The sequence below is a fragment of the Pagrus major genome, chromosome 5 (genome assembly GCF_040436345.1).
Source record: "Pagrus major chromosome 5, Pma_NU_1.0".
Lineage (NCBI taxonomy): Eukaryota > Metazoa > Chordata > Actinopteri > Spariformes > Sparidae > Pagrus > Pagrus major.
In genome coordinates, this window is record NC_133219.1 from 21,371,380 (window position 1) to 21,383,791 (window position 12,412).

Below are 12,412 nucleotides of genomic sequence, written 5' to 3' on the forward strand. Positions count from 1 at the left end.
TTTTTAATCCCTAAATAGGTATTTTTACGAGAAATAAAATTAAAAGTAACTCCGAATACATATAACACACTAACTTTCCTTTTTTTTAAATTTTATTTTTTATTTTTTAAAAATCAAATTAATTGCAGTTCCTTGTGTTGCAGCAATCCCTCCACGTCGGCAGATGGCGCTGCTGCGCAAACCTAAGCTGGGACCTACAGCGACAAAGTATTTTCCGTGTCTGGTACACTTGAACTACCGCAAGCACCACAACAGCAGGCTTACATGGCGTATTAAATAACAAAACATACATTAAGTCCACGTTGTTTGAAATGGATAAGAGCGAGGATGAGATGGAAGAGGATGAAGCCGAGTGGAAGAACAGTTTCGTGGATTCAGTCCCATTCAGCCCCGCTACTGCTTCTGGTAAAGTATGACAGGAGAAACTTTCAGTGACGGTGTGTTTTGGCTTTCAGTTGGCCTTTGACGTGCAGAGACGAACACGACTCTGTGTGTCGGCTATCTTCATGTTTCAGATGGTAATTATTGAATGCGTAATCTCAGTTTCAGGTCCGAGCCGCAGTAAGACAGCAGGACCGACACCTGCACACAGAGTCATTCTGCACTTCGACCTTGACTGCTTCTATGCTCAGGTGGAAATGATCAGAAACCCAGCACTGAGAGAAGTACCTTTAGGTCAACGGATTTAACTACTACAATGCTTCCTCTGTGGCTGTCAGATGTGTTTCTGTTAAAGCCCAGAATATTTTTGTGGTTCAATAATGTGTCTCATCTTCAGGTATTCAGCAGAAATACATCATAGTCACCTGTAACTATGTGGCAAGGGAGCTCGGTGTCACCAAGCTGATGTCTGTTACTAGTGCGAAGGAGAAATGTCCTCAGCTGGTGCTGGTTAAAGGAGAAGACCTGACACACTACAGAGAAATGTCCTATAAAATGACAGGTAGGCAGGAGCAGTGCATCACACATAAATGCTCTGCAAATAAAGCTTCAACTAAATACTACATTCTGCTTACTGTATGTAGTTTTTCAGCATTTATAGTAATATCCACCCCAAAACATGCTCAGTACGCACATGTGGCCAGTAAATCCAAGGTCCATTTGCTGTTAGGTGGTTGTCGCAGAGAATAATTAAGCTAGTGTTAGATGTTTTGCATTTCAGCAAGGAGCAAGAGAGTCACTCTTTTCTCAACGTCTCTTGCTGTACTGCCACTATGACTATTGCCTCTGCTTTACTCATTCTCACATACAGTGTACCCCACAGATTAGTGCAACAAGGTCATGCTAACATCATGTATATTTTCTGTTTGTGTGCTCTTCCTCCTTTACCTTTTCTTGTCCTCCATCCAGAGCTGCTGATGTCCTATTGTCCACTGGTAGAGAGGCTCGGATTTGATGAAAACTTCATGGACGTCACAAAGATGGTAGAAGCAAGGCTAGCGGAGACACAAGAGTCCAACAACTTGTCATTTAAAGGACATGTCTACAACCATTTCAGTGAGTCACATTTGTGCCCCTGGTGTATAGCTGTACATCTACAACATCTGGCTCATGGAAATCGGGAAATGAGTTGTGAAACAAGCCAAGATGCTTAAACTTGTCAGATATTTGCATTGCACTTTCAGTTTCCGACCACGTGAAAAGTTTTGAATTTCAGGTTTTCTCAACTGCACACAGCATGATTTTCTGTTCATTTCCTGCTCAGGTGCAGACGTTGAAGCCAGTGATCATCCAAGGTTGGCTTTAGGTTCACACATTGCAGCAGAGCTGAGAGAAGCCATCCACACCAAACTGGGTCTGACCGGCTGTGCTGGCATCGCCACAAACAAGCTGCTGGCCAAACTGGTGTCCGGCTCCTATAAACCCAATCAACAAACCACCCTGCTGCCGGAGAATGTCAGCGACATCATGGGCTGCCTGAGCGGTCTCCGCAAAGTACCAGGTGTAGATGTTCAGCTTATGTTTAACTATTTATCAGTTCAAAACTTTTGTGTGTGTTTTTTAATCATATCATGCATCCCTGTTGATACATTTGTGGTCCCTTCATGTATTCTTAGGGGTGGGTCACCAAACTGCTAAGAGACTTCAAGCCCTTGGATTGGTCAGCGTGAAAGACCTACAGCTCTTTCCATTGAATGACTTGGTGAGAGAGTTCGGAGGTCCCACTGCTCAGCGCTTGAGGAATCTGGCCCTCGGTGTTGATGACTCACCTGTCACACCTACAGGGGCCCCCCAGGTAGGAAATTACCAATGTGTACTTAAGACGAGGGGTGTATGGCTGCATCCAAATGTCTGGACTTCATCGCACCTGCAGACTTTGTGGGCGCATTTGCAGGAAGTCTGCAAGTCTTGAGGGCAGTCCACAAGGGCCCTCAAGCAGACTTTCTGCAGACTTTCAGGGAGTCTGCTTGGGCTGCAGACTTCACTGGACTTCACTCATTTGTTTATCTATAATTCACTGCAATACGGCGGTAACCTTGCAGAACATTTTATGAATGTGTAAAACAAATACTTTATGGTAACATTACTTGAAATGTGTAGACTAGAAATAATATTCAACCACATCATGATATGGAAAGATTTAATAGTATAGACTGTAGAGGTAAACAAAATGCATGTTATTATTGTAGACTTTAGGGCTGTCTATCAGTGGCTTATATTTGCCCTGCAGTCCAACAAACTTGCAGACTTAACGTTATGGCAGTGAACACGTCACGGTATACACGACTAAAGCCAATGAGGTCTCAGTCCGCAAGTCCAAGGGGTGTACATTTTGGATTCAGCCTATGACAGCATTGCCAGTACTCACACTTTGGCTTTACTTTCATGCTGACAAAACAAATGTAGGCTCCTTTCTGTGTGTCTATATTGATAAAGTACATTTTTTATTTTAGTAAAAGCCCAGATATCTGTTTTGTATTACTGCAAGCATGGAACTTATCTAATCATTAATTACATTTAAAAAAAAAAAAAAAAAAAAGCAATGGATAGTGGGCCTAATAATGAAAACACAACTTACTTAGTTGCCTCAATATATGTATATCTTTTTCCTATGAACAGGAATTTCAGTGTTTCGTGAACTATAAATATAACACACAAAATAATAATAATCAGCAAGGTATATTACATAAAATGTATTAATTTGTATTTAAATAAATAAAAATGTTACTCTCTCCCAAGTGGATCAGGCCATTTAGATAGATTAAATTAGAGATGTCTGACTTTGAAATTTTACCGAAACAATTTTTAATTTAATTTGTGGTAAAGCATTAAAAAGTCTAGAAAATGGAACTTTTTACAGCCCGTGTAGTTGGCGTGTAGCACCATTCTCTATTTTATCAGTTGAAAGTAAAAGTAGGTGTTTGGGTGTCTTATTGCACAATTTGATTTGATTTGATTTGATTTGATTTGATTTGATTTGAAGAGTCGTAACAGCCAGAAAATCAAAGTAATTGTAGGGTTCAGTTATCCAGGCAAACTCATAAACCTTGTTGATATCATTAATGTCATAGTTCCTCATTAATGTCCCTTTTAATGTTAAAATGTGATATTTTATCTTTTTTCCCCCTTAATTAGTATCCTTTTTGTTTCAGTCTCTCAGTGACGAAGACTCCTTCAAGAAAATGTCATCCACTAAAGAGGTTTTAGAAAAGATTCAAGAACTCCTGAGCAGTCTTGTGGAGAGGTGAGTTATTTTGTCAGTTCTTTTAAACCTGTCATCCGAGCCACTGAATCTAACCTTTGTCGTCTATTTGAAAACTAGGATGCACAAAGATGGCAGGCAGCCTCAAACCTTCCGGCTTACCATCCGTAGATACTCAGCGACCAACAAGTGGTTCAGTCGGGAGAGTCGTCAGTCTCCAATCCCCAACCACATAGGACACAAGATCACCTCTGGTGAGCTTGTGGACAAAAAAAGCAACACTTTTCCAGAAGGAATGAATATGTGGCTTTATACAACAAATTTAAAATCAAAATTCACCATGACGTCTAGCTTTGACTGGGTCATAAACACAAAAAAGCCTCTGTAATGTCAGTGAAGATTCTCAGTCATCTAAGTCATGTTGTATCTAGATGTCTAGTTGTAGTATATCTAGATCAGCCTATGTTACATCTCATCCTGTCAACCCTTACCTCTTAAACTGCTCCAAAGTAAGTATGTTAACCCTCTGCGGTTGTTTTTTTACTGTCTCTGCAATGTCTCTATAGGCAGCACTGATGATTCTGTGGTTCAGCTGGCCCCATTGGCAATGAAACTTTTCCACAAGATGGTGGACAGCAGCGCAGCCTTCCACCTCACCCTCATTAACGTCTGCTTCAGTAACCTGCAGACGAGGGGAGCTGCCACCAGCGGAAAGGGCTCCATAACATCTTTCTTCACACACAGCACGTCTCCCAGAAAAACACAAATCTTCTCAGCTCAAAGCCAGGTAGTACACTGAAGTCATGCAGTGTAATCTAGCTTATTTTGATGGTATCTTCATCAGGGTATCTGCAGGTTTTGAAAGGTTTTAAGAAGTGTTGAATTCAGATTTCTCATAACAGGCCTAAAAAGTCTTAAATTAGATTTACAAAAATCTTAAATATTTTATTCCAATGTTTGTTATGAAGGTTTTTGTATCTGATTTTGGGCTGTTGGTAGACATGATACAAGTGCGATTGTTATTGGGCTACAATTATCTATCAGTTCTAAGTACTATATCGTAGGCGACTGGACTTGTTTCACGTTCTTGAAGATGTCTCGCCTCTTGGATGAGAGGTCACATTAATTTGATTAGTGATGAATCATATATGAATATACCGCTGGGAAGTACAGAAAAATGTCAGATAATAAGAAGTAATTCGAGGCCATATAGTTTCTACTGGTTTTCTGTCATATAGTCATTCTCAGGTCAGTTTGTTAAGAAACAGATATTAAATAACATTTTATATGGTATTAAAAATGTCTTCAAAAGTCCTACATTTTAACTTGTTAAACCCTGCAGACGCCCACTCTGCTGTTACATGATTTTGCCTTCTTAGAAATAGTGTAAGTACTCGGAATTTCTTGAAATCAATTGCTCCTCCTGTTTTATTCTCCAATAGGATGGTTCCTCTCAGAGCGGGGATAGTCACTTAATGGACCATCAGTCCAGTGTGATTACTCAACATACCACACAAAAGACAGCAGCCACAAAAAGCCCTCATAGCTCTGAGGCAGCATTACATGGGTTCAAAATAGAACAAAGCCCTGATGTTGCTGGAGAGGACCCTCCGCTTCAGGAAGTATCCTGCTCTTCAACGAGGTCAGACTTTGATGAAACAAATACAACAGTGACTCATCGTTTGCCCCCAAATGTTGACCCAGAAGTGTTCAGCCTTCTCCCTGAGGAAATCCAGAAGGAGCTGTTATCTCCTGCCTACTCAGACTCTCTCCCCAGCTCTTCAATGAGCTCAGGCAAAGCCGTTGATGTCCCCAACATAACAGAAAACAAGTCTTCATATTCATTTACAGACTCACCAAATATTAAAGACATGAAAGAGCCTGTGAACAAATCGGATCCATCTAACAGGAAGACCATAGCTAATAACCACAGTCCTGCATACGTAAGTGTATTTCCAGGAGAAAACGTCATAGGAGAAGGGAGGCTGTCATCCCACCAGTCTTCTGACTGCGAGTTCCCAGGAAGTGTGGACCCTAAGGTGTTTTCTGAGCTTCCGCCAGATGTGCAAAGGGAGCTGATGATGGAATGGAAGCAACAGAAGCCGGTCCTGAAGACCACCTCGTTCAGGAAACCAGGGAAAGGCTCGATGGCCAAAGACAGAAAGGCTGCAGGAAAAAGCAGTCAGGCAAACAATTTGTTCAAGTATTTCAAACCTGCTTAGAGAGAGACACCACTTGCAAACAGCAAAAATGTGCATTAACATTAACAAAATAAAAGAAAATTGCATTCGGAAAAATGTTACAATTAGATCCACATCGACAGAATCAATAATTGATCGATGATTGTGTGAATTCATTAGACATAACAAACTACAGCCTTAAAAATGACCATCGAGTGTGAGCCAAATAACTGGGGGTTCATTTACAAGCTTTCAGCGCTTCCCAGCCAAGGTTCAATGCTGTAGAAGAATATAGAAGGTGGGCATTAAAGATTTTCTACCATCTCTGAAAAGAAGTCATGTTCAGGCTCCAATGTTGAGTTTTATCAACATTACTGACAATGCAACAAAAACAAAACATAGAAAGCATGAGCTTGACAAAGTTTATAATTATTTGAAGTGTTTTTTGTTTTTTTTTGTCCACCCCTGTATGTCAGTGTTGATATGTACATTTGTTGCCTTTTTGAAATAAGGATATATTGTTTATAAAAGTTCATTCTGATTTCAAAGCACTTACAAACTGTTAGATTTTTGTTATGCTTTGAACATTATGTGTGAAATGTCCCTTTACCTGAAGTGACCTTTTTATGTTAGCCTTTGTAAACATCGATCAAAGTAAACTGGAACTTTAATATCTTTAGTTTCATTGTTTTCGTATTGTTTTCACATTGTTTAGAGAAGCAGGATTACTCCACTGAGCCTGTAGAAGTGGGGCCCGCTCCTTGGTTGGATGATTTCCACTGAAATCCACAGAGGCACACATTATTCACAGACAGGGGCCACAGTCCAGTTTTCAAAGAGCTCTTTTTTTCTCATGAGAAATACCAGAAAACACAAGGTCTGTAAGCACGGCCTCACTTGGTTCTTTCTGGCATGAAACTCCTCCCTGAATCACATGTAAGAAGGGGAAAAGGCTCAAGATGTGTCGTCGCATCATGATAGCGATTATTTTGTTTAATCAGGACGAGCTGAGCAACCTCTGAATGGACTTTGGTACTTCCTGCAGATAGACTGGTAAGATGCTTCAATTTTTTAGTCTTTTCGGGGAGCTGTGAAACTGTTTGTGGGTATTTGAGTCTGGGGGTATTTTAGGAAATCACCATATACTGCTTGAAAGTGTTGTCCTTATTGAAAGGTTTTTGGTCAGATAAGACTGCTGTAGGTTAGAGGGTTGATTACTCAGCCTCTCTTCACTCTGCTGATTGCAAAGAACTCGATACCATTAATCATGCACATGGGAAATGACTCTACATTTCATGGAAGTATCCCGTGTCCTATCAATGCTGTGCTGCTGGAATCTTGAGTTGCATGACCATGAATATTTCCTGAATGCACTCGCCAGCAACACAGATCAGAATATATACTAAAGAAAGTAAAATCTTCAGGATTGTTTGTGCCCTGGAGATCTCTCCAGCGTCTCTTGCATAACCAAATCTGATTTTCCATGCTGACTTTATTGGCCTGCCTGGCTTCAGCTGCAAGTGTAACTGAATCATTGCAGTGACCTTAGTGGCGTCATGCAGTGTTGAGCTGTCTGCCCACAGCTCTTCAAGTCAATGAAAGGAGTTCTGTCTGCCAAACAAGAGTGTTTTTGCGAACAGCTAAGTCTGAGAGAACTCTGGTGAGGCATTTGACTGCTCATGTAGAAGCCAACCCCAGTCATGTGCTAGTCCCTCAGCACCTAATGAGCAGGGAGGTATGACGTCCCGCTAAGCCTGTGCGGTGGGCCTGCACCCTCAGACTGAAAACTGCAGCAGGGTGGAGTTATTTCACCTTTCTTTTCTAGTTAACTCACCCACTTTCAAGCTTTCTCTTAACTCATATGGTTCGTTAGGTGATACATCAAACCATCATAGTATTGTACAACTCTGTGGCAGGTGGAGCTCAGCTGCACAATGGCTGACTGGGACTATGACTATCTGATTAAGCTGCTGGCCCTGGGTGACTCCGGGGTGGGAAAGACCACCTTTCTCCACAGGTACACCGACAACAAGTTCAACCGCAAGTTCACAACCACAGTTGGCATTGACTTCAGGGAAAAGAGAGTGGTAAGTGATGCTTAGTCCCTTATATGTTTATAATAACATACACATAAGGCCTAAAATCCTGTCTTCACGTTGTGTTTTTTGACTTAAAATATATGTAACTCAGTTCAGAAGTTGGGAAGATTATCATGCTCTGTGGTTTGGATCAGATGTACACAGGGAAAGCTGCTGATGGAATGACTGAGAGGAACTTCAAGGTCCACCTTCAGCTATGGGACACAGCAGGACAAGAAAGGTAAATCTACCTCATTTTTACATTTAGACATGTTCATTTCAAGCCCTAATGAGAGGGAGCCCACCAAACACATCTTCCTTTAGCACTAAACACTAACTACAGCTGAGGCTGACGGGAATGTCATTAGTTTTGCTGATCTGCAAATTAAAACTTCACCCTGATGGTGGCACAAGTGGAGAAGTATTTACAGTTCATCCTCAGGTGAACATGAATGTGTGTACCAAATTTCACGGCTATTCATCCAACAATTAAGACATTTCACTCAAATTCACAAATCTCAAATCTTAGCCTCGTGGGGGTGCTAGAGGAAATGTTATGGGCTCACCAAAGTCAGTAGGATTCATCCTCTGGAGAAAATGAATGTACATACCCAATTTTTTGCCAATCAATGCAACAGTTGTAGAGATACTTAGAGCTAAAAGTGTCAACCTGCTTGTGGCAACAGAGAAGACAAGGGATCACCAAAGTCAGCAAGATTCAGCCTCTGGGGACGATGAATGTTTTTACAAAATGTCATGGCAATCCATCGAACAATTAATGGACAAACAGACCGACCGATCGCTAGCATGGCAAAAAATCTACACATAAGGAGCCTTATACTGCATAACAAAAGTTGTCCTGCTTTCAGGTTCCGTAGCCTCACTACAGCTTTCTTCAGAGACGCCATGGGCTTCCTGCTGATGTTCGACCTGACTAACCAGCAAAGTTTCCTCAACGTCAGGAACTGGATGAGTATGTGTCATCTCAGCTGCCTGCTCTGCTCCGGCTCAGTACTCTTCTATTAAATCAATGCTTTCCTCTCTTGTTGCAAAGCTGCCTTCTAAACCGTGACTAAGGGAATTTCCAAACATCGTTTCAAGTTTGCTGATGCATGACTGTTTGCATCACATGGGTTTAAATGGCTTCCTCTGTTGGTTTAGGTCAGCTTCAGGCCAATGCGTACTGTGATAGTCCAGACATCGTGTTGGTGGGCACCAAAGCAGACCTCCGAGATCTGAGGGATGTTCATGCCAGGCAGGCCAGAGATCTGGCAGACAGATACGGGTGAGGCATTAAAAAACGTACTAAGTGTGTGAGACTGTGAAGTGTAGCCATCTATCTATCTCCATCCATAACACCCGACTTGCCTCATGCTTACTCCACATAAAGAGACACAATTATTTCAGTACTCAAAAAGGTGTTTCCACACATATTATTACAGCTTGATTTAAACTGACAAATTTGTTTCTTAACTAAGTCAGAATTTGGAATTGTATAGTTTTACACTTTACATCATTATTGTTTACAAACCCTAATAAATAGGCCTAAAAAAAAAAAACTGTGTCATGAATTAAAAACTCCAATGTCCTTAAAACCTGTCAATCAATGTGAATATAGACGAGAATAATTGGCAACTACTCTGTTATGATATTAAACTAAACTTCATTGTTTTTAGTAATTTCTGAATATTTTGGACCAAAGGACGAATCGATTAATCATTTAGCAGATTATTCAATAATGACAATAGTCTTAGATGCAGTGTTTTGCAGTTTCCTGTTTTGGTGATGGGGCTCTTCTTTTATTTACATTTGGATCACACATTGTACCTTTAACTCGCCAACCCCTGCATGTCAGGTTTGGTTCGTTTGGTTAGTTTCAACTTGTTACTGCCTGTTTTTTTTTTTTTCTGCTGATTTTGAGACTGTTTTTCCAACAACATGTTGAGTAATTTAGCTTGGACATTTTCAGGAGTTTTTATAACTAAAGTATAATTCAATGAATGTCATTCACAATATTTTACAATATTTTGTCAGCCCACTGTAGATGATGAAGTACAAAATGTGCTTCTTTCACTAGTAGACCATGGGATGGTGCTAGTGAGCTGTCTTTCAATCCTGCTCCAATGATCTCCCTCCTGGAGGTTTGGAACCTGTGGGTTGGAGCTCATCAGGGGTTGTACAATACATATAGTATTTGAAAAGAATAAAATAAAATGTTTAGACTATTGCTAGTTTTTATTTTTTTCTGGTTAAATACTGAAAAGTTGTATCTCTTCAGACTTAGAAGTAAAAATGAAACAATATAGTACCACTCAAGACCAACAGATGTATACAATCAGTGACATGTTTTACAAGTAAATTCTAGAAATCAAAAAAGTTGTAAACCATTGATTTAGTAGCTGCTCAAGCACACGATATGGTCACTAAATGTCAGCTTATGTTGGATCCAAACTCTTAACTCCTCTCCTAAAATCCTCCTCTGTTCTCGTCAGCATCCCCTACTTTGAGACGAGTGCAGTGACGGGCGTCGATGTAAACCAGGCGGTGACCACCCTGCTGGACCTGGTGATGAAGAGGATGGAGCACAGCTCTCACGGGGGCCGTGGCTCCGAACCCAACGGTAGCCCCGTGGCCAGCAATGAACTGGTCGTGGCACCTGTGAGGAGGAGGTGTGCCTGCTGATGTTGCCACCGACAACCACTCTTTTTCACATTTGCACCAATTAACACTGCATCTTTAAAATGTCACTGTTTGCTGGAGCTTGAACAGGGTGCCTGCTACTGTCGGTACGACAGGAGATCAGACTAGAACTTTGGAAATCTGTCCATTTTCATTTGAAGCAATATTGTTATTACAGTGTGAATTCCTATCTTGGTGTTTGCTGTCTGTAACATTATTTATTCACAGCCTGTGCATTGTTAAGTGAGAAAGAGGAGGGAGAGGAGGGAGATTGTATATAGCAACTAAATTATGCATTGCCTTAAAAACTGTGGCTGTGATTCAGCCCAAAAAAAAAAGTTAATTATTTTCAAATAGGTCATATCAGAGAAAAATACCATTTTTATTTGACACATTTAGGCATTGATGGAAGGAATATGCAGGCACATAACGTATATTTATCATGGAGTATAATCAAAAAACATTTAAGACATGGTTACATTTCTTATATGGATGATTGTTTTTGTTAGAACAACCAAGATAGCCAAAGTCCCTTACATGATTTATGACTTTTATACGACATGTACATAAGCAGCCAAGCTTTTTTATGCATTATGGAACAAAGTTGCCATGCAGATCGAACACAAGTACAAGAATGTTAAAGGGTTGTTGGAACGAATCCTTTATAGTGCTGCATTTCGAATAAAGACATTTATGTTTAGGTTATGTATGTCACGGTCTTGTCATTTAAAATGTAATGCACAAACAGCTATACTGTTTTTCTGACTGGAATTACAATCCTCACAGACTTTTTTTTTTTTAGCATCGTTTTTGTTTACACACAGTCTACACATTGACTTAGAAAATTAAGAGAAACCTTTTGGAGGAGGAAAATGTCCAGCATTCATGTCAGCGCCAGTGGATTTTGGGAGGACATTCATGGAGTCACAAATAAATTCCACCACATTACTTTAGCTGAAGCCATAAAAGCAAACGTTTGTGTCAGAAAAAGTGATATTTAGGAACAAATTCAACGTCAAAAAAGGATTTTCCACTTCTTCTTCTACAATAATACTTGTTAGTTGTCATACAGCTTCCAAAATCCCAAATCAGTCTATCTGTATCAAACTCAAGTAGCATTTCTCCTCTAAACACATGGTCTTTGGTGTACCTACAAAACATTCCTAATGAGGGAATTATTCCTAAATCTACACATCTATGACATCAATTAAATGGCCTTAAAATCAGCTGTTCAAACGTTTTCAACAGATATGTGTTTTCAAGGTAGTTATGGTGACTGAGCTGTGATTTGGAGACGAAGACACGAACATTTACTATCTGAAATGTTCATCTTGCCTAAGGAGACAGACAAAAAACGCTTTGTATGGGACAGGATGTCAAGCGAATGCCTACCACGCTAAATCTGAATGAGCACAAAAGCACACATTACATCTGGTTAAGTGTGAATGACTGCCTGGCTCTGTGTTAAACCTCACCCTGAACCAGAATTTGCAAGAAGGAGCACGTGTTGCAGAGTCATGAGATGGTCATGTGGCCAGCTTTCACTGTTTGGGCCCAGTCGCCCTGAACCCCATATCCACCAGTCTGCTTCAGTCTGGCGTGATGGGGTGGACTGTTTTTGAGAACCCAAGTTTATCAACATTTACAAAAAAATAAAGCTTGTTCATTTTTAAGTTGATCTGTAGAGGTTTGGTCCCATGTGGAATATAGCAGTAGGGTTTTTTTTCACCTTCAAACATCCCTCATACAAATATATTCTTAAGGAATACACCATCAGAAATACAAACAATAGCAAAGAACAAAATTTTACCTTCAAAACAATCTTCAAAAAG

At 40.4% G+C, this 12,412-nt stretch overlaps 2 protein-coding genes across 2 annotated transcripts; both read left to right on the forward strand.

The window, feature by feature from the left end:
• Positions 1-220: 220 nt before the first annotated feature.
• On the forward strand, positions 221-6,502 carry poli (polymerase (DNA directed) iota). Its single transcript, XM_073465914.1, has 10 exons — positions 221-405; positions 544-675; positions 779-943; positions 1,351-1,497; positions 1,706-1,942; positions 2,058-2,236; positions 3,594-3,685; positions 3,764-3,897; positions 4,210-4,430; positions 5,086-6,502. Exons 1-10 carry the CDS (start codon positions 312-314, stop codon positions 5,863-5,865), a joined length of 2,181 nt encoding a protein of 726 aa, XP_073322015.1. The 5' UTR covers positions 221-311; the 3' UTR covers positions 5,866-6,502.
• A 90-nt stretch (positions 6,503-6,592) lies between these two features.
• Positions 6,593-11,285, forward strand: LOC140995806 (ras-related protein Rab-27B-like). The gene is made up of 5 exons (XM_073465915.1): positions 6,593-7,910; positions 8,057-8,142; positions 8,771-8,874; positions 9,063-9,186; positions 10,394-11,285. Exons 1-5 carry the CDS (start codon positions 7,758-7,760, stop codon positions 10,581-10,583), a joined length of 657 nt encoding a protein of 218 aa, XP_073322016.1. The 5' UTR covers positions 6,593-7,757; the 3' UTR covers positions 10,584-11,285.
• Positions 11,286-12,412: the final 1,127 nt, after the last annotated feature.

Coding starts and splice junctions, on each gene's coding strand:
- LOC140995806 (XM_073465915.1), top strand. CDS start 7,758: ATGGCTGACTGGGACTATGACTATCTGATTAAGCTGCTGGCCCTGGGT. Junction 7,911..8,056: donor ACTTCAGGGAAAAGAGAGTG/GTAAGTGATGCT, acceptor GGTTTGGATCAG/ATGTACACAGGGAAAGCTGC. Junction 8,875..9,062: donor CAACGTCAGGAACTGGATGA/GTATGTGTCATC, acceptor CTGTTGGTTTAG/GTCAGCTTCAGGCCAATGCG.
- poli (XM_073465914.1), top strand. CDS start 312: ATGGATAAGAGCGAGGATGAGATGGAAGAGGATGAAGCCGAGTGGAAG. Junction 2,237..3,593: donor CACCTACAGGGGCCCCCCAG/GTAGGAAATTAC, acceptor TTTTTGTTTCAG/TCTCTCAGTGACGAAGACTC. Junction 4,431..5,085: donor TCTTCTCAGCTCAAAGCCAG/GTAGTACACTGA, acceptor ATTCTCCAATAG/GATGGTTCCTCTCAGAGCGG.